The following is a 21,892-nucleotide window of genomic DNA, read 5'->3' on the forward strand; positions in this document are numbered from 1 at the left end:
ATTTCCCTCAGCGCAGTTTGTTGGAGACGGGCTTGTTCAGGCACATACACGAGAAAAATAAGGCTTAAACTTGGACGCATCTTTAACAATTTCATGATGTAAATACCAGCTGATACTGATATGTTTACTTAAATCAAAGTATGTGACTGTTTGTTGGCCACCCCTTCATCCCAAACTGGGACATTTCATGGCTTCAGGTTTGATTTTTGCTAACTTGAAAATGAACTTGGGAATATGTGCATGTCACTTTCATTACAGCCTGATTCTGTGATTTGGAAACTCGTATTCAACATTAGGCAAACCAGCTTGTCTTTGACACTCAAACTCACCTCAAGTTCATGTACAATCCCTCAAAAATACCCACATTTGGACCCGATCTTACCAATCCTCAGGAACAGGTCTCTCTTCTCACAAACGTCCTGCTTAAATGGAAGATAAATAAAATAAATCACAGGCCAAAGTGTCATAACACTGCTGATATTCAGTCCAATGCACGCACAGCTCCCTGCAGTCATGTCAGCAGCACTGAGGGCCACAAGATGGCAGCATGCACAGCCAGTCTGCCTCTGCGAGTGAGAGGCGGGTCCCAGAAGAGGAGGAGAGTGGGCTGAGGAGTGAGGGAATGGGAAAAAGATGAGGAGAGAGCTGGAGTCTGTCATGCTGTCACGTCTGAAGAGAAATGTCTTTATTCAGTCTGCAGAAAGTGCGTCCATCCTAACAGTCCGTCCCCCTGTCCTCAGACTCCCGAGGCTTTCCAGTCAGCCTGCACGCAGATGTGGAAGCTGCCGCTGCTCTCGCCGCGTGAGGAAGCTGGATGGATCAGCCTGGAACCAGACGGCAGCAGCATGCCACCTTAACCAGCGCTGAGCGGCCCACGTAAGTCCGTCACCCCACATGTGGCACCACATGTGGACGAGCTGCGTCTCTTCCTTCTCTGCACGCGTGCTGCTGGAGTACATGCTGTAAATGAAGATGTTTGTGTCCCAGCCTGACATTGATTGGTGTGGGAAATTAATCAGGTTATATTTCTCTGATTGGAGTCATATGAGTGCTGGAAAAGCTACAGGCAGCTGAGATGTGATGTAATCTGTCAGACTAACCGCACATCTGGCTCTGCTGCCTGAGCGGAAAATGAACAGCGCTGCGAATCCAGCGCTGCTCTGACTGTCCTTTACTGGGTGTCTGTAAGGGGCAGTTCACCCAAATTCACTAAAAGACATTTTAACAAACATTTAGGGGAGGGGGGGGCAAACATAGAGTGAAACTAAGCTGAATGAATTTAATCTATGAAGGGGAAATAGTTTGTTGTTTGGAGGAGTTTTGTGTCTTTGCTTCACTTTTTATGGTGTGATTGAAGCAGATGTGAGTGAAGGCAGAGACGGTGAATTAATGCTTTAATGGTGAGTAACTGGCCGGCTGACGAGTGAGGTGAGAGGCGCCTCAGGGCAGCCCCCCCCCCTCCGCCATGCTGTTTGCGAAAATTCAACACTTCTTTTAATTTCCTACCATTGTTTTACCGATTGCTAGAAGTTGTGGGGTGGGGGCCTTCTGCGGGGGGGGGGGTGACAGAAACAGCCTCATCAGTCATTTAACACATCTGTCAGATGAGAAAACGGTTTTATTTTGGGGCTTTTTAGCAGCTTTGGGAGGAACAACGTCGTCCGACAAACGATGGATTTTGCTGTGTAAATTGGAGGATTGGGGATTTTTGCAAAGCTGTTTTTAAGTGACATCGACATTTCAAAGTAATCTTTAACGTCATCTTGACAAATGCAGTCTAAAGAAATCCAATCAAGTCCAAAGTGTTCTCGTTTGGAAAATTTCCTCTCTGTTAGGAGACATTTTTCATGATGTTATGAGATTTATAACAATATAGATTATATACCTGATCGAATGTTTGTAGATACAGTTAATTTACACGAATGTAATCAAAATCTAATGTAAAAACTCAATTATTTGTCAGACTGTGAGACTTGTTTGTGCTGCTCTGATTTTAGACATGCAGCCAGTCACAGTATTGCTCATACCAGGAGGAGTACTTTGGGAAAATCAAGTTTTGCTCTCGTTCTATCTGACCAAATTAACGAGAGCGGTCTGGAGATTAGCCGCTTATAAGACTCTGGAGTTTTGTTTTACGGCCTGCTAACTTTATTCTACTGTACAACAGTCAATAAAAGTAAACAGCCTGAAGTCCGAAAGCACGGAAACACGAAGGCAGCTGCCACTAAATATTTGTAAAGGGGTTATAGACAGACACACGACAGAATAAACAGTGGATGCACTGAAACCTTTTGGCTTTTTACGAGACAGGAAGTCGTTTGACCGAAAATAGTTCCATCACGTACCTGAGACCACAGGTGTTTTTACTGTTCTGCTTGTGTAAGAAAACGTGAGATGCAGCATGTCAATGGTGAGCTTTAGAGATACTAATGTGTTCAGTGTTTCTGATGTTTGGAATGAGCCATGCTAACCGTTTCCCCCTGTTTCCAGTCTTTATGCTAAGCTAAGCTAGCAAAAACTTCACAAACAGAGACAGCAGCACTATTGTATCTCAATTAAGGAAAGAGTGCAGTAAAAGCTAATTACCCAAACTGTTTCCTGTAATGATTTCAGTATGAGAGTGGCATCTGTGGCTTAGAGCAACAGACAAATCCTTTAACTTTATCTTTGCAGTACTTTCACACCATGAGATGTGATTGCATGCTCATGCAGGACCCCGGCTCTGCATCACTGCATGGTTTATAGACTGTTAACATGTGAAGCAGGAAGCGCTCCCTGAGTCACCAGGACACTATGCTTCATTTCTTCCTGTGCTGTTTTTGTGCAGTTTTGCTATAAAATTCAAGTGCATTTCATTTTTAAACAGTCGTAACGAGCGTGAAGCATTTCAGAGCGCTGCGTGTCGACCGTTTCTGGAGGGAAACTTCGTCTCTGCAGTCGTGTGTGGAGCTGCAGCTGCTGACAGAGAGGGAGAGGAGCGAGAGACATTGAAAGGAGATGGGTGACATGGAGGAAGAGAGGGACTGTAAGTGAGAGGTGTAGAGCGAGAGGAAGGGAGGATTAGGGTGGGTGCCTGCGGTGGAGCATGATGTCAGAGGAATGCATGAGCCTCTCCTTTAACAAGCAGGAGCCGTGTGGAGCGCCGGCCACCTCGCGCTCATCCCTCTCACGCAAACATGCAAACACTTCCACCCTGTTTCACAAACAGGATCTGCTTTAGAAGTGAGTCTATGTGCTGCATGTCTCTGATGTATGTGTCGACTGCAGAGGAGAGAATGGAATTAAAATCTGTGGAATGTGTTTTCAGTGGTCGATTTTCATCTTCTCAGCCCTCCCTCCCAGCATCCGGTCCTGCAGCTGGAACTTGTTGCAGGGATTACAGAGATGGAGATGGAGGGAAGGAAAGCAAAAGAGAGAAAAAAGAGGAGAGATGAGCAGAAAGAAAGGGCTCATAGAGGGAGTAAGGACAGAGAAATGGAAAGATGACTGATATGATGTGTGGGAGAGCCAGGCGCTGGGAACAGCTGGAAAGACGATGACTAATATTAGCAGTGAGGTAAGACGGTGGAGGACGGAGAGGACGGGCCGAGTGTATGGAGGGCAGCTGCTACTGTAAACCAGCCACAGGGAAGCTTATTTATAGCAGCACAGTCATGATCAGAAATGGGCCTTTAGTGCCAAATTGTAGTTTAACCCCTTGACGTGTTTAAATTGAATTATTCCTCACTGTGGATGTTGCAGCCTCACTGAAGCCGTATGTTTGGAAGATTCAGAATACCCAAATAAACACAAATTAAAGAAATAAAGAGAAATACAATACAGAGGCATGTTTTCCATTTTTGCATTTGTGGAAATGCAAATGCAAAAATTACAACGTGCATGAAGATGAACCATCAGCTCTGTGTGGCGCGATGAGGAGACTAACCTGCCGCATGCATTCATTTGCATTACCTGTTGCAGATTCTTTAAGAAATTCAGTTAAGATTTGAGCTACATTTGGATACAAACTGGCTGACTTCATCCTCTGCACACTCACTGTCCATGTGGTTTTTTATCACATTCTGGGAAAAGATCTTATAAAGAAATCTGGAATAAAGTCAGAGAACATTTCTATAAATATCGTCCCGTGTGACTAGTAAACAGGCTGGAGAGAAAAGGGAAGTGTTTCCTTGAGAACCAGCGCAGAGGCACCTCAAACAGAATAAAACATGCTTGTGTTCTGTAAACCTGCTGACTGTTTGAGTATATATGCCAAATATCTGCAGTCCAGTTTCACATGAGTGAGGAGAACTTGACTGACTTCGGTCACTTAAGTCCAGACGAGCGAATCCTGGGTGTGTTAACTACAATAATACAATCAGAAGCCTCAGGGCTGCCGTCCTGCAGCTTTAAATTACAGAGCAGGACTGTTATTCAGAAGCTGTATTCACTCACTGTCCTCTAAGAGTTAAGTCATAATTACATTACAGGAGGAAAGGTGCAATATGTTGAGCACAGGTTGCTTTGAATCGTGTGTTGAGCTTTTGTTTTAGCATCTGCTGACAGTCCAGAGGAAATGCTTCGTCCTGCATGCTGTGTTGCTGCTTTTTGTCTAATTCTAGAGTTCTTTGTGATGAGTGCTAGCAGCTGTAACACTGCAGGCACAGACACTACAGAACGGCTCAAGCTCCTTCACTTTTCATACGTTGTCTTGTTTTTACCAAAGAAAAAAGGCTGAACAAACAAATGTTTTACTTCATATCTTTTGTTAGTGAATTAACATCTCTACATCTTTTCCATACTGTGGAAGGAGTAATGAATTAATTCACATTATGGCTTCATGGAATTTGGTTTTTATCTGCATTAATATTAAATGTATTTGTTGGGGATGATATAAAAATACCTAAATATCAAGAAATATGAGGTGCATCTTTGAGAAATCAGATCAGAAACACAGAAAAACAAACACCTGGTGACTTCAATCAGTAAAGAATAAGATATCAGTGCAAATAAAATACAAAATGCAAATATAGTGCCTGTGGTACCAAATGCATCACGTGGATTCATTTCCAGACGTGTTTCTAGACAGTCAAGCAGACTTTGTCCAATCCCAACACTGGAAAGTCCTGCTCTCTTTCAAAGAAAAAGAAGAGTGGGGAAAAGCTGACTCTGGAAGTCCAGACTGCTTATTCAGTCCACTTTTCCACCGTTCCAGAATGAGGAAATAAAGAGAGCAGTGTTTCATTATTCCTCGACGTTTACTGTGGCTGGCCGCTGCCTTTTTCACCGCAGCGCAGCACAGCGTGGCGCAGGAGCTTTTATAAGCAGCCGTTCGCCATCCACAGTAGCCTGAGGCCTGGAAGGACTCTCCCCAGTAAAAGTGGAGAGCAAGAAATAAGTGGCTCAATTATGGGTGTGTGTGTGTGTTTGTGAGTGTGTGTGTGTGTGTGTGTGTGTGAGAGAGCCAGGGCTGGACTGGAAATAAAGAGCTGAATTCAGCTGGCTGTTGGTCTGAAGCTGGCCTCAGCTCGCTGTAAAAATACAGATGCAAAGCAGAAGCAGGTTACTGCAGGGCACAGCGCGAGAAAGACTTTCTTTGTGTGTCATGTGCTTTTAAAGCGGCGTGAGTCACGGAGCGGTGAGTAAACGTCTGGTGCTGCTGAGGTTCGGTTTGCCAGTCGAAATCAAACTCCTCGGCTCTATAGTGACTCTTAGTACTCGCAGGTCGTAGCACTGCTGTCTGTGTAAGCACATGCTAACTTCACTCTTTCTATCTGTTTCCAGCTTCCTCCATCTCTCTACAACCCAGTCTCTCCACCTGGTGAAGATGTAGTCTGTTTGAACTCCATGGAGATGTCTCCAAACACGGTCTCCTCTGCCCTGCCGTGGTCACTGTGGTTGCTTTTCTTCCTGACCCCCATCACCCAGACAACAAGCTCTGCCCCCACGCCTGAACCTCCTCTGCCGGTCAACACCACGCTGTTGTTCGACATCGGCCCCCCGGGCTACAACCTGCGGAACTGCAGCTGCTCCACACCCGTCCAGGACTGCGACGAGGCTCTGGCCAATGCACTGTGCAGATGCCACACGGTTCTGCGCTCCGCTCTGCCCCCTGCTGGGTTCAGAGAGCCTGGACGACTCAGCGTCTGGGTGAAGGAGCTCTGGGTTCTGGAGGAGCTACTGAACCGGAGCATGATTGGCCATTTGCGGTTGTCCTTTTGTGGAATAAAACCAATGGACAGTCAGTACCTGGCTCTGCTTGGTCTACAGACCCTCAGGATCCATAGCGCAACGCCAGAAGCTCCGTACCCCAACCAGGAAATCACAATCTCCCCAGCAGCAGGGGTTGAGGCAGAGCTAGAGGCCGTCTCCTTTGACTTCTCCTCCTCCTTCCACATGACCTTTCTGGATGTAGCAGTGCTCAACGGGCTCTCAGCCCTAAAGGCATACACTGTGGTTGGACCTCCTGCTCAGGACCTCTCCCAGCACTTCCCCCACCTGGTCTTGCCCCTTGCTCTACCTTCCTCTGCTACTCCCGATGAGCCTGCAGACCCAGGTGAGCCGGCTGCAGAGCCTCTGGACAACCTGCTCATCACTTTTGTCTACTGACAACCACAAGTTCCACTCAAGGGCACGAACATGTTTGCAGTGACAAATGACGCGATCATGTGGAACGACAGAACACATCTGGATGTTTTTTTGTTCCTCTTTTGCAAAGGAAAAGTTGCACATCTGACATATTCTCTGTGGAATATATTGAGGTTTTGTATGACTTGCTGCTGGATTCTGGCCGAAATGTGGCTTTGAACAGTGTCTCAAGAGGCTGACATCTTTCTCGCCCTGATGCATTTTCTTCAAGGAGACTATTGATTTCAGAACTTTCACATGTGGGCTACACTCCCGCTGCTGGTTTTCCTTCCCTGAAAGAAACTGCTTAGAAGTTTCTGCACTCCCACCGCAGACGCACACAGGGTTTGGCAATGTTTACACCAGCCACAACTTCAAGTCTTAACTGAAGCATATTTTGGGTTTACCCCATCACATCAGTAGTGATGATTTGCTAACCAGAAAGCTGTGCTAACCCAGCTGATCTGTTCCAGTTTGAGGCGATGCTCATGCTAATTTTCTGGAACTGCTGCACATACAGGAGCTCCAACACCACGGTCATACAGTGTGTTAACATGCATGAATATCCTTGTTCTGATTACAAATTTTGGGACCACTTCAGGCACCCAATAATCTAATTTAACGAGGCACTCTTTATAAAGAGTTTACAACAGAAACTGGTGGTTTTATAAATGGTTCTATTTACTAAAGCTTTACAAATCCAAAAACTGTCACACGAACAAATTGGAACCAACATGTAATTTGTTCAGGTTAATTCAAACACAACCCTTATGGTATAATGTATGAGTCTGAGACACAGTGAGCCGCGAGTCACTGTGTCCATCCACGAGTGGTCCGAGAGTGCAGAATAGTCCAATGTGGTGTCAAACAGCTGCACTATGTGAACTCTATATCGTGGCTCTAATTTTGTCATCCTCCAAACCTTCTCCTGAAACAATCGGCCACATATCCTTGCATGTAATTCTCACTATTAGTGGGTTTGGCCTTTGGTGAGGGTCCTGAGGACGTTTGCTGAAGAGCAGGCAGTCAGACGAGGTTGTACAGTTGCCTTTGCTCCGCTCGTTTCTGGTAGCTCAGCAAGGAAGCAGCTGGGTGCTCAGATTTGTTGTCATTGGAAATTTAATACAGCTGCGTTCACAAAGTCTGCAAACAGCTTTATCTTTGTTGCTAAATCCAGAGCGTGGCGACTAGTATTGGGTTACCAATGCCATGTTTCTTCACAATGGAGTTTCAAATGTTGGTATTGGTAAATATGTGCTTCAGTTTCCAATAATATAAAGCTTTAGGAAATTATTTATTAACAATTAACAAAGCCACGAATTACTAATTATAAACTCTTTAAAATGTGGTGCCCAAACATCTTTGTGGGGAGGAATGAGTCAGTGGAGAAGGAGCTCATACAGGCACAGTTAACACCACTAATGTCGGTTCACTCTGGTTATCACATCAGAGTTTCTCATGAGAGCTGATACCTCTTACTCATAACTCTTATATGGAGTGCTTGTCAACTCTGTAGTGTGCAGATGTGCTCGTAAACACCTCTCTGTGAACACTGAAGCACCAGGTAGCTGGACGCCACAAATGCTACGGTTCCACTTCCACACTGACATCTGAGATCACATCACTGGGGGTTCACATCTGGCCTCGAAAGCTCCCCGGTGTGATCGGATGACATACCGCGACTGAACATGTGACAAGTGGAACCGTAGCCACGAGTGTCCAGACAGACTTGTTCCGATGTGCCATCTGCCAGAACGATATCCGAGACAAACCGCACGCCTGCTGCCAAGGAGGTATGAGATGTTCCAGATCCCGCTTCCAGCTGCCAACTGGGTGTTTGCTCCCATCCAGGTGTTGTCAGATATGTCAGGGGAGCAGGATAGCATGGACAGAGGGAGGAGGCCTTTGACTAGACTGTGGCCGCTCTGAATGGCTGCAGTTGTTTCTTGAGTGTTGAGTTGACAAATTACAGGAAAAACTGGAAGAAATGAGCAGGGAAACAAACGCAGACGCATCCAAACAGGATGTGAGGACAGACTGAGCGGTCTGATGAGTCTGAAAATGCTGGACCAGCGTGCAGACACGACTCTCTGCCACCATGATGCCTTTTGGAGGACTGGTGGTCGTAGACTGGAAGGATCTATGTTCAGGAGCACTGAAGCTCGGACTGGATGACGATGACGTCCTCTAGCTTTAGACCAGGATGAAATCTGAGCATCCCGGTGGACTCAGAGTCTTACGAAGCAGCAGGGAGTCAGCACTTGCCACAAACCATTTAACACTGTAAGATCTTTGCCGGGAAAAAGCGAGCAACCACCCCAAGACAATTACTTTGTGGTAATTTGATTGAATACACATTTGTTTGTGGCTCCTGCATGTTTACAACGCTTGAGGACTTGCCTTTTAGAGGCGCCGTGGGTCAAAATCTAGCTTTTATACATTTCATTTGATATTATGCTTACATGCTGCATGTCCTTATATAAATGTGTGTTAAATCAGAATATCACAAATCAAGCAGCATTCAGCAGTGGGTTGGATTCCACATAGATATACTGGTTTGTTTCTAGGACTGGTAAAAACAGGTCTTTTGAGTCGGGGTTGCTCGATTATGGCTCCCCCAGCCCTTTTTGTTCCTTCTAGATGGTTGATCCAGCCCTGGATTTATGGGCGAAAAGATGTCTACCCGCTTTGATTAAAACCAGGTGAAGGTCTGGGTTATATAATCTGCTCTTTTAACAGCGTTTCTATGGGTGCAACATGTGGCAGGTCCTGCAGAATACCAGCATGTTGAAACACTGTCCAGTCTCAATGAATGAGGGGCTGTGGGGAAAGGAGAAAGCAAGAGGACAAATTCCTGCCTCAGGGATCAATAGAGCATCTTAAAAAAACAAGATGTACTGTGGCAGCTGACTGCAGCGAACACTGGCTGGAACCAGTCCAGAGAATCCAGAGCGGGGTCAGGGTCTGCACCAGAGCTGGATGATACTGTTGCGTCTGCTTCGTGGAGGATATTTAAAAAAGTAAATTATAGTTGAGATATAAGGAGAGCTGCCCGTGGCAAAAAAAGATAGAAGAATGTACAAGAAAACAAGACAAGGACGGTGTCGGTCCGCTGTGGTCCGAGCTGACGGAGAGGCGCAGTAGGCTCGCTGCGATGAAGGCTGCAATCTGCTGCTGCGTTTTTCCAGCTGGGCTCATCGAGTGCAGATGGCCTAATAAAACAAGTTGTTTTGAAACAGGTTAAAATGGACGCCCAATGAACAAGAGTCCCGGGGTTAGGATCCTCTCTCACCAGCCAACACATCTCAGTGTGTTTGGATGAAAACAATGACTCTCTGACGAGTTGGATGGGTTGTGCAGTCACGGCTCTTGAAGCCAAGTTGGCAGGGCTCCGTGAGGGAAGAGGGGGAAGTGACAGAGAAATGTTCTCAGAATCATGATTCAGTCACTCTACAGATGTTTGTCAGAAGTTGTCTGAGCGTCTTTGTGTTTTTGTTTCTGGATAGTTTCGCAGTCACTTTAAGCAAATGAGAGAGGAAAGTTTGAACGAGTGTCAGTTAAAGATATAAAAACGTCTTTCTCTGGTTCCAGCTCATATCCTGTGAGAGACTTTGTTAAAGCTGCTCTCGCAAACACAAACCGGGGCCAACACTTCTGTTCCGCACATCATTCAAGACTGCCCTGCGTGTGTGTGTGTGTGTGTGTGTGTGTGTGTGTGTGTGTGTGTGTGTGTGTGTGTGTGTTACAGGCATGAGCTCACAGGCGTGTCTTTGTGTGCATGTGCCTGCGTTCGTCGTCCTCTCGCCAACATCACTGAATTTGTCACTTTGGGATCGCACCTCGCTCAGATCAGACGTGGGCTCCATCGCAGCGAGCAGATGTCATGTGTTGTTCTGCACTTGTGTGCTGATGATGTGTGAGTAAACACTGTCAGCGAAACAAAGTGGCTGCGATAACTGTTGTGTCACTGTGCTGTAATTCCTCAGAACTCTGGCGTTTGCAGCTGAACGAATGCAGATTAAACCATTTACACTTTAACACCTGTCAGATGAAACTACGTCCCGAACATCGACTTTTCAACACGTCCGGAAAAACAGCCCTGATTTGATTTGATTTTCATTTATCCAGAAGCTTTTAACACTGTTTTGTGTATACAGAAGATTTTTTTTAGGGAGAATGAGCGTTCATGTATTTGTAGGACTTCTGCTGCTCAGTGACTCCACACCCAAAACGAACTGGTCTTTATTAGTAACGCAGCGTGGGGACTCTGCACCGTGTGAGAGGTGGGGTTGTGGGCTTTGGGTTAGCGGCTGCTGAACTTCCTCAACCTGTGGCCTAAGACTAAGGAAAGTGTAATCAATCAGATAAATCCCACCTTAGAAAATATTCTAGTGTACTGGACGTCACCCATAAGTCTCTAACTCACTATTTTGAAGTCCGAGACAAAAAATGCTCCACTCTGTTCATCAGCTAATCGCTAACTGTGTCTGCCTGGTGGTTGGTGCTGTGCAGCTTTTTACTGAAAACATCTGCAGCCAAAAACTCTGAGATCCTTGAGAGTGAATCAGATGTGAACCAAAAAAAACAAAACGATGAGCTGAAAGATGTTAAAAGGCTCAGCAGAGCTGCAGGGAAGTGCGAAGTCAGGTGATGATTAAGCAGCTTTAAACAATAATTAATGTTATCATACAAAAAACATCCAACTTCCATGAACTTTAGCAGCTCGGTAGAGCACGAATTACACACCACCTTCACTCCATCACATCCACCAGGCCTCCGCTCTGAAGCCGCCTTTGCAGCTCGTCGGCTGTAATCTGTGTGGTTAAACCACATCAGTCAGGCCTCCCTGTCGACTGGCCTCGGTCTGTCAAACTCATGTGTTTCAAGGTTTAAAAACAGCATCATTTTTAAAGAATTTCTGAGCAAACTGAATGAAACACAGCACGTGCTGCACATCTCAACGCTCCTGAAAGAGGTACAGACTTCATTCACTTCAGTTATTCTGCAGGTAAAGGTGTTTTCTTTGGCACCTGGTGTCAGTCTGAAGGCCTCCCTGTGTTAGCAGCTGGACGTCCTCAGTCTGATGTACGCTCTCCCTGCTCTGTGACTGTCAGGCAGGGCTGCGTCCTGGCACTGAATGCACTTTTTAACACGTGGAAGCAGGATGGTGACTTTCAGTCTGGGCCTTTGACTGAAAACACCCGTAGCCCTTCTCTGAAACAATGCTTCGCTGTGGCTCTTTGTTGAATGGAAACACATTTCATTATGCAACATGCTGAATTTAATTTGTGTGGAGCTGCTGCGAATGCCATCTGGTTTGGAAAATGCGGCCTTGAGCGTGCAGCGTTCCCTCGCTGTGTGGATATTAGAGTCCATACCGTTCACACACCTTTCGGTCGCCTTTCAGCCGGCGCTCACAGCCGGCGCCGGCCTGGGAGTTCGCTCGCCCGTAACGCTGGCGGAAACTTAGCGAGCGTTCGGCAGCCAGGCACCCGCCTTCGGTCAGTCCCAGCTGGTGAACGTGGTGATTACACACCTCCACAGGCCACCTCCTAATGGTTTTCAGACAGGATGTTTAGAGGAGGCCACAACGCTCCCGTCAGCGCACATCACACAGTCTTAAAACGTCTGGAACATTCAACCACAAAATGGGTGAAAATGAGCTCACTGGGTTTTTTGGGTTTGACGTCACTCTCTGGTGTCAGAGCCTCCACTTCCTTCTCTTTCTCCTCTCTTGATCTTCGTTACAGCACCTTAAGTACTTGCATCAGGGAAAAATTACTCAAATGTAAAACCCGGGTTTGCTCTGATTATGTGTGAGCCACGCGACGGGCCTTCGGATGATTTGTGCAGATCTGAATTTTTGTAACGCTCGACGTGTTCGGCGACTCGTGGCCGAGTCGTGTACTGTTTAAGGAACAGATTGTGTATTTGGAAACGGCTCGGCAGGTTTGATTTGTATATAATTTGGCTTATTTAAGCGGATTCCTGGAGCTTATGTGTTTATCACGAAAAGACGACGTGGATCCTTTGTCGTATCCACAAACTTTGTTCTTCTGTGTAGACTGAGATAATAAAACATTTTGAAAAGGTTATTTTGTGCTTGTGTTGTCGTTACTTTACACAACAGACTCTCATTTATTTCTCCAGTTTGCCTCCATGTTTGTCTGGAACATTTACAAATGCTCTTATTTTCTAAAGGATAACTTCAGTTTATTACAACAAAGGCCTCATTTTGTGCTTTTATATCACAAAAGTATCTGTTCAAATCAGGAAACACAACAACTAATGAAGTGTGACGGGACAGGAACCAGGAGCGGTCTGACTGTGAGCTGAGACTTTCACTAATATCCCAGTAATCTGATATAATATTTCCTGCACAATAAAGTACTTTTACATAATTTTAACCATCGTTTATTTGCCATCACAAAATCATTGTAGGAAGCAGGAATTTAAAATCACTGGCACTGGATTTAGAAACTGTCATTAAACATATTAACATCAGTCAGATCTCCGTAATGATGTGAGTTTGTTATGAACACCGTCAGGAGCCATCGTTAAATAAATCAAATAAGAACAAGGTTGTAATTAACGAGTTGGTTATTTTCAAATAGGCGTTCATTTGACTGAGTAAGTAATAATAATGATGGTAATAAACCTTATTTAAAAACCACTTTTCACTTTTGTACACAGTGTTTCATGGATGATGAAGAGTCCGTATTCTGTCCAGGGTGATTTAGTGAAGCCGTTTGTAAATTTGCCCTAAAAAGTACAGCTGAGGGAGTTAAATGCTGTTTTTTGTCACCAGTTAAGGTGGAATTGAAGAAGAAAGCCACACAGCAAACCTGCTGAGTGCACTGCTGAAGTTGTACATCAGAGGGACGTGAAGCCTTCGCACGCAGTAACACATCGCCACACCTGTGTGTCTGACAAACACCTGAAGCCCTCACAGGTTTCCTGAGGAGCCACAGAGTGTGACGGGGAGGGAGAAGTCAATCTGCAGCTCTGTGACTGACGCTCAGGTGTTTGGGACGTCGACTCACACACAGGAAAGTCACGTTTATGGGAATATCGCTGCTGTTGAAGATGAGTTCGTCTTCATCCTAATAACGGGGCTGAAGGCCTGGTAGGAGTATTCCAGGGATTTGCTTTTCTCTGAGTCTTGACAAACAGCTTATGTAATGTCAGTGCACGAAGCCGCAGAGAGCCGCTCCGCCTTTTAGCCTTCCTTTCAGCGCCCTCTAGTGGCCACTGAACCAATGAAAGCGCTAAATACAAACTGCTCAGCCTGGAAAAAACCCGGTGACGTTTGGTAAGTACACTCATACAGGAAGTTCAATGACTTTGTCTTCAAAATAAAAGCATGGTCTTCAGAGCAAGACGGGGAGGCATATAGTTCTGATAATGGTGTGGAAAATATTACCTGCATGCACAGACTTGTTAAAATAGCCAATGTTTGAAGTTGTGCTACTTTCTATGATTTACTAAACCTTTATTAACTCATTGCTTCCTTTATCTCATCCCAAAACGCCTTAATGTAGTGACCAAGTTTGGGAAATTTAGTGCCATCTGTTGTATTCATTTGCCACTTTCTGAGATGATTTTCATGCTGACATGCATATAGATAGATAGATAGAGAGAGAGAGAGAGAGAGAGAGAGAATATTGATCCTCAAGAGAAGAAGAAGTCAAAGTGGTGCATAATTATCAAGGAAGGTGTGGAAAAATAAAAATAATCAAAGATTAAACATAATGACACAAATTGGGAAAAATCGACAATAACTTCAAATCCTTCTGTACAGTGGTGGAAAAAGTATTCAGATCGTTTACTTAAGTAAGATCACTTGTACCACACATACAAATACCCCAAAATTGATAATAAAAGTATCTATTATTATTCTATCTGCTGTTTGTGGATTAATGTCTATGCTGCAGTTTACTGCTGTACCTGATTTTCCAGGTTGATCAGTTCATCATGGTTTTGACTGGACAGGAAGTAATCTGAAAAATAACAAGTAACCAAAGCCATCAGAGGGATGTAGGGGAGTATACATTTACATTGCTGTAGTGGAGTAAAAGTATCTGGAAATGTTTTTTTTAAATGCAGAACTTGAATTAATGTACTCAGTTACATTTGTGGCTCGTTGCCGCGCAGGTTCTGCCGGAACACTTTTATTGTGAAGGAGTCACAGGAAGCAGCGGTGCCGTTCAGAGTATCCAAACGTCACTCTTGACATCACAGCAGATCGTCTGTGACTGCGAAATGCTTAGGCTGGATTTCACTTTTGCTTCTTGGACACTGACGGAATTCAGTCCCGGAGTGTCGGTAAGTCACCGAGCTGTCAGTCACCGTGACAGGGAGCTCAGGTGTTCCGACACCTGTCAGCTGACACACTTCACACCTGACAGCAGAGGGCTTCATTTGTCAGGTAAACGCAGAGTAACTTCGGGCAGACTGACCTGAAGTCAGAGTTAATGTTGTTATGAGCACCAAGTTCAGTGCTTCGTAATGTTTGGATTTATGGCGGAGTGAACTGTTCCTGGGTCAGCCCAAAAAACGGATCAGATCTAAGAAACGCAGGTCAGTCAGTCCAACAGGTGAAGACTTGGACAGACAGAATGGACACATTCAAATGAGTCTCTTTGAATGAGCTCTGATCACTGAGTGAACTGTAACAGAAGGTCGGCTCTGAAGCCTGAACACTGACCGAGGTCTGATCTAGAATCAGTGAACCTGATTTAAAAGACAGAAATGAGTGTGTGTGAATGCGTTTGTCCGCAGAGACGATGAAGGCTGCAGAGGGTGAAACACACGCACCACCTGGAGCCGCATGAGAGTGAGAGGATGAACTGTCTGCTTCTGATCCTTCACCTGACGCTGCTGCTTCATTCTGGTGAGTCCGCTCAGACAGCCATTAACGTTCGACAGGCAGGTGTTGAACACCTTCATGAGAGCTCCTGCCAGGTGTGTCTGTACCTTGCTCTGCGTGAGTCAGCCTCCGTCACATGTCTGTTCGTGTGTTCACAGCGCTCGCCTCCCCTCCAGCTCCGGTCAACGTTTCTATCCACTCCGTCAACTTCCACCATGTCCTGCGTTGGGACCCCGGACCCGGCACCCCCCCAGGAACGCAGTACCAGGTCTTCAGGTAGTTTCCCTGTGCTCTCGTTTCCTGTTTTTTTCTCTGGGTGGCAGAAAACGTCCCGTCGGTCTCTGTTCTGGAGAACTGACTCACTCGAGCTTTTGCTGTTTCCTGAGCGCATCCGAGCGCTGAGGTCTGTGGCCAAAGTGAGCTCCACACTGAGCCTCTGTCTTAAAACTGTATTTTAGCACTGTGATGGAGGCGCAGCGCAGCATGAAACCTTCAGTCCTGGAGATGAAGATAAGATCAATAATGACAGTAAAGAGATGAAATTAGCTCCAGGTTTCATCAAATTCATCATCTCCAGGGAAGTTTACCAAATGTTCAGCTCATCTTTTCTTCTTTTTCCACGTGAACAGGCGATTTTTTTCCTTAATGAGGCTTAAGTTAATTAAATCTTTTACTTGTTTCGTTAAAGAAAAAAACATTTTAAAAAGTAAAAATCTGTGTTGTGATGAGTCCAGAGCAGACGCCCAGCTCTCACGTTCACCTTCCACGCTGGTTTCTTGCACTTTGGTTTGGAAACGTTGGATCTTTAAAGTTTTAAACTTCCATGTCTGTCCTTATCAGGATATCTCTGGAACGTTTGAAGAGAGTTCTGCAGGAAGAGCTGGTGGAAAGTTGAGCCAAACAAGAAGTAATTATAAAATATAAATAACCTCGACAGCTGCGGAAGATCCTTTTTCCTGCATCTTCACTGAGAAGCCGAACATTTAGAGTTTTCAGTGGCTGAACAATGAAGCCGAGGTGCCAAAAACTGCAGATCCTCAAATGATAATAATAATAATAATAATCCTAATAATAATAATGATGATGATGAAGAAATCCCACGTGCCAAGTGCTTTACATAGAAACAAACAGAATGGACATGAAAACAGAAGAAATGTAAAGTAAGGTGGAGGATGGCCAAAAGAAAGTCCCCATAGACCCCCACATTAAAATGAACTGTACAGCAGTAAGAAACGGTGTCTGCAGAATTTTTCTATAACTCACTAGTTTACAAAGCTTTAAGTTATTAATAGTGATGGGTGTGGCCGCTTTGAGTGGCAGCTAGCTGTTTCCTGTCATTCTGGAAAGTTTGACCGACTGTGTTTCCATTACAACTGATCAAACCTCCCCTGTTGACAGACAGCCTGTCTTCAGTCCTCTCTAAAGGCAAAGCGTCCTCAGGGACACTTTCTGTGCGCTGCAGCGGCAGCAGGTAACAGGAAGTGAGACGGGGGACAACACAAGTCCCCAGCTGGTCTGGAACCAGGGACGCTGTGGTTCATGCGTAGCTCTTTCACCCTTTGTGTCTGAGTGCTGTGAGCGCTGAACGTGTGTGTGTGCGCGTACAAGGCGTTCAGTTTTTATCTCTGAACCAGGATCAGCCGCGACCTTTAATCTGATCACGTTTTCAGTCAGTTCATCTGTTTGTGGTTTACTGCAGCATCGTCTGATGGAATCTCTGACAGCGGGGAACTCTTCCTCTCTAACCCCTGCTGCCAGCGACCGTGGCTGAGGCGCTGTTTGTTCCCGGCCACACAGCTGTGACCACAGACCGGCCGACCGCCGCTTTTAAAAGAGCCGATAATTCCAGCAATCGTAGAAAAGGCAGCTGGAACGCGGAGCGATTGTTCCTCTGTGCGTCACGGCTGCACGTCTGCCGTGTTCCTCCATCACCGCGAACACACACGCTGTCGTTTGTTTGGACTTTCATTCACATCCCGCTGCTGGAAACACTCACTGGAGTAAATGTGGATTCATCTGCTGCTGAAAATAGTCCCCTCAGATACACTTTTTCCTTCAGTTTCAGAAGCATTTGCTAAGAAGTACAGTGTCCAGTGAGCTGAAAGCTGACAGACAAATAATAACCCTGAGCAGCAAACCCATCAGTGGGCTCACGGCGGTCTGTAATGGCTCGTTGCGTCCTCCTCTTCCTCTGTGTGGAGGAGGCGACGTGTTTTTGTGGAGGAGGGCGAAGGTGAGGCTCTCGTTTCCACCTCCGTCTGGCCTTCAGCACAGATCCTTCAGTCACACTTGAGACAGTCTTTGCAGGGATTATTGAGATTTGACAAATGTTGAAATGGGATTATATGTTTGAGTCACAGCTGCTCACAGACATGTTGGTCCAGCACTGCGTCCGTCCACACGGGCAAAAGGACAACTGTGATACACCGCGTGTCTTTATGGATGTCTCTGAATCAAGACCGGTCCAAACAGTGTATGCAAAAAAAAAAAAACAGGCTAATTTTAACACATCTCCACCAGCAGGATTCACTTCCTTGTTCCTGTGGTTGCAGTTCTTTCTGGTTCAACAGAAACAACTAGCAAAGAAGAAAGGAGTGTTGCTGTTTGCATTCTTGATAACGCTCTCTGAGAGAAACACTGCAGTGTGTCATGATATTTGAATAATAAGTTGAGCTGAAAATCCTGCTCTTAAATCATCCAGCATCGTGGTTTATCACCTGAGCGAGTGCGAGAACGCTCCTGCCTCGCTGAGAGCAGAGGAATCAGGAAATGAAATGTGTGAGCCGCGTTTGTGTCTGTGCAGGGTGAAGAAGAGGAAGCTGAAGAAGCTGGCAGAGTCTGCGGCGACGTCGGTTCAGCTGTACCTGAAAAAACCCCATGAGCTGTACATCCTGACTGTCCTGGCGTCCCACAACCAGAGCCAGTCTGCAGAGAGCCCCACAGTGGACTTCACGCCCTACGAAGACAGTATGTCACATGAGCGCGCGTCACATGCAGGCTTGTTGGCTTGGAGCTAATGATTGACAACATATATTATGATGATGATGATGATGATGATGATGATGATGGCGATGATGATGATGATGCCAGGCAGGAGTGGATCTCTCTGATTCTCTCCATGAATGTTCAGCCACTGCAGGAGCAATTAATCAAAGTGTTGGTTAGTTAAAGAAAGTTCAACAAGCAGCTTGTTTTTGCTGTTTATTAGCAGCTTATTTAGCCTTTAAGCTCTTGAGCTAAGCTAACAGGCGACCACACGCCTCCTGTGATAGATGATCCCTAATGAAGGATGTGTTTTCTTTTTGTGTCAAGCCATAATAGATCCTCCAAAAGTGTCACTGGCTGGATGCGGCAACTGCATCCACATCAACATCTCACTGCCGGAGGCCGGCAGGAGCTCAGGAGTCGATGACATCCATGGATTCTACGGTCCTGAATACAATGTCGTGTGTCAGAAACGCGATGGAACCACAGTAAGAAATCCGTTTAGCTCAAGGCACTCAGTGTCCCAGTGCACAGCACAGGAGCTGGCTCATCTACATGGAATGCAGCTGTTATTTTAGTGGTTTTATTATTACACATCAATGCATTTCCTGCTTTGACAAGTCAGAACATCAGCCGGGAAAAGGGTGTGTCAGTGGCACTCGCCGTGTTTAGCTCAACACAGTGACATCATTTCTGCTCCAGTGGACGGAATTTTAATCATCTCCATGTTTGACCTGCAGGTGGTTTCTGACCTCACTGAAAACAGGAGCTTCACTTTGGAAAACCTACAGGAGGGTACAGAGTACTGCGTCCAGGTGGAAACGAAGCTCCGTCACAACAAACACACCGAGCCGTCAGCCCTGATGTGCACCTTCACGAGCATCGTGGAGCCGAGCAGAGGTGAGCTCACCTGTCGCAGCTCGTGCTGCTTGGACGGAGTCACGGCGTCATTGTTTAGACGTTGTGCTGCTGAGAGCAGACGACCTCAACCAGTGCATGAAAATAAAGCTGTAGTGTGTGTGTGTGTGTGTGTGTGTGTGTGTGTGTGTGTGTGTGTCTTTTCAGGCCCTGTTGTTTTAGGTGCAGTTGCTGCTCTTCTGATTGTGGTTATCGGCGGCCTGATGACCTCCATGTTTTGCCTTTATTACACTGGATTCATCTGTAAACTGAAGGGAACTCTGCCCAGAGTACTGATGGTAAGAAACACCTGTCTCTCTACCTTAGTTTCATCAAGCTGAGCAGAGCAGATCGAGCTGGGCAGGAAGTCAGACACAGGGAGAGAATGCAGTGGATTTTCAAAATAAAACAGTGTGCGTGGTCTCTTTTCACATCAGTACATCAACATTAGATCAGAACAGGAGGCAGAAGTCAACCAGTCGCAGAAGAAACCTTACAAGAAAAAACATCTGAAACACAGTTTGATTTGGATGAATAGACGAAACTCCTGCATTGTTTCATCTTCATCCTCTTCTTCCTCCCCCTCCTCCGCCTGTGCCTCTAGGTGGCTCTGGGTCAAAGCTACACCCTGACCCCAGAGAGGACGATTCCCGACCGGATCTCCATCAGCCCAGAGATGGACGCGCAGAGGAAGCACAACAATCCCACAGCGCCACAACCTGCCACTAACTCTGAGGAGGAAGAGGAGGAAGATGAGGAGGAGGAAGAAGAAGGGATGCACCTCTACGTGGACAGAGCCGCAGAGCTTTCCTCAGGTAAAAGTTCCTCTGAGAACCCTGGTGAAGTGTCAGGGACGTCGGCTGCATCAGGGGACTGTGGGAGTTTCACAGAGGAGGCGGAGGGGCCTGATGAAGATGAGGCCAACGCTGAAGGAGCCGAGGTTTCTTTCAACCCTGAAATGAGTCAAACTGGAGTCCAGGAACACGCCACAGGTGAGGTGGAGGAGGAGGAGGAGGAAGAGGAGGTGTTTGACTGCTCAGGTAATGTCAACCTGTTCTCAGTTACCCTCGCAGCACTGGCTGCATGCGAGGAGGAGGAGGAGGAGGAAGAGGAGCAGGATACAAGAGACTCTCTCACAGACTTTTTGAAACTGTCCGATCTGGAGCCTCTCCTGCACAGAGACTCACAAACCAAGTCAGACGACCACAGGACTGAAGACTTTACCTCGACAGGGTATGAAGGCCGGCGAGCAGACGCCTCGTTCGGCTACCTCCGAACCTATGATGGTGAGACGCAGCAGGAGGAGACGCAGGAGGAGGAGGAGGTGGAGGAGTTCTCTGGATACATGAGACACACATGATACATTGCTCTGGTGTGTGTTACTGCATGTGTTACTGGTATATTCCTTCTTAAAGGAGGAGGAGGCCAGCTGAAATATGTAAGTGTAGTTAAGAAGGTTGAGTTTGTTGGTTGAACATTTCCTCTGCAGTCACCTGCACTCTGACAGCCTTTGCATCAGTTGTGTCATTGTAGTGACCAAACGTTCCAGTTCAGCCACCGAAGTCAAGAAAAGCCAAGAAGAGTTTTATCTGCATCATCTTATTTCTGCTGCACTCTCCGAAGACGACCTGAAAGACTGTTCAAGGAGATTTTTCTACGTGATGCAGTACGTTCTTTAAAAAAAAAAAGGGACCAAAACACTTTTAAAACCTCACAGTTTGACATTTGTTGGTGCACATTTTGTATTAATGTCAACAAAAGAATATAATATGTGTTTATATGTAATATATATTTTTTGTATACTGACTACATGTACGCAGTAAAGCGTAGTTAGAGCTCCTAACAGTACACCCTCCCTCCCTGAGCACGAGGCTCCACTGCTTCTGCGAGGTCACGTGATTTCTTAGCAGTGCTGCCTTCATGAACCTTCAGGATAAAATCCAATCAATTCTAAAGCCAGCGTGAAAGCCCCAAAAGCTGACAAATAAAAGGATGATAGTGTTTTCTTTGTTATCGGAAATAAAAAGCAGGGTTGTCTTTTCAGCACGTGACAACTGGAGAATGTATGCTGTTTATTGTAATATACATTTTATGCACATAACACTTTTCACTTATTTGTTTGCGCCTGTTCTGTGTATTTTTACATCTTTCATCATCATCTTTGTAATATCTGTGATGTTGTTGTCGTTCTATCCAGCTTTGTTGTCCGTGCTTGTTTGTTTGTTGGCTGTATGTGTGTTTTTATCTTCCTGTAAATTGTATGTGTAAGTACATGAAGAGCAACTTAAAAACGTAGTTGAATTCCCTGTATGTGCATACTCATTGCGCCAGACGATTCAGCTGCTGATTATCCTTTGTTATGTGTCTTGTTTTATTTCGTATGTTACCACTGTTAAATTTAACTAAATATTTTTTTTATGTCAAACACATTCCGGATGGCCTCATACTTCCGTACAGACAACGTTGCTTTACTTCTGGATCTGCAAATAAAAGCAACCTGCATCCAAACATCTATTTGTAGTTGTTTTCTCTTTG

The 21,892-nt window shown here is 45.7% G+C and overlaps 2 protein-coding genes across 3 annotated transcripts; both read left to right on the top strand.

Moving 5' to 3' along the window:
* The first annotated feature begins 654 nt into the window (after nt 1–654).
* LOC143330656 (exosomal polycystin-1-interacting protein-like) lies at nt 655–12,699 on the top strand. The gene is made up of 2 exons (XM_076747372.1): nt 655–876; nt 5,764–12,699. Exon 2 carries the CDS (start codon nt 5,827–5,829, stop codon nt 6,586–6,588), a length of 762 nt encoding a protein of 253 aa, XP_076603487.1. The 5' UTR covers nt 655–876; nt 5,764–5,826; the 3' UTR covers nt 6,589–12,699.
* A 2,135-nt stretch (nt 12,700–14,834) lies between these two features.
* crfb1 (cytokine receptor family member b1) lies at nt 14,835–21,862 on the top strand. 2 transcript variants are annotated; one of them, XM_076746865.1, is made up of 8 exons: nt 14,835–14,931; nt 15,388–15,499; nt 15,634–15,751; nt 18,279–18,442; nt 18,788–18,948; nt 19,201–19,360; nt 19,526–19,656; nt 19,962–21,862. In XM_076746865.1, exons 2-8 carry the CDS (start codon nt 15,451–15,453, stop codon nt 20,715–20,717), a joined length of 1,539 nt encoding a protein of 512 aa, XP_076602980.1. In that variant the 5' UTR covers nt 14,835–14,931; nt 15,388–15,450; the 3' UTR covers nt 20,718–21,862. The 2 variants fall into 2 exon arrangements, with proteins under 2 accessions (XP_076602980.1, XP_076602981.1); XM_076746866.1 differs by lacking the exon at nt 14,835–14,931 and adding an exon at nt 14,973–15,034 and having other exon boundaries at nt 19,962–21,856.
* The last annotated feature ends 30 nt before the right edge of the window (nt 21,863–21,892 follow it).

Source organism: Chaetodon auriga, chromosome 13, assembly GCF_051107435.1.
Source record: "Chaetodon auriga isolate fChaAug3 chromosome 13, fChaAug3.hap1, whole genome shotgun sequence".
Classification (NCBI taxonomy): Eukaryota; Metazoa; Chordata; class Actinopteri; order Chaetodontiformes; family Chaetodontidae; genus Chaetodon; species Chaetodon auriga.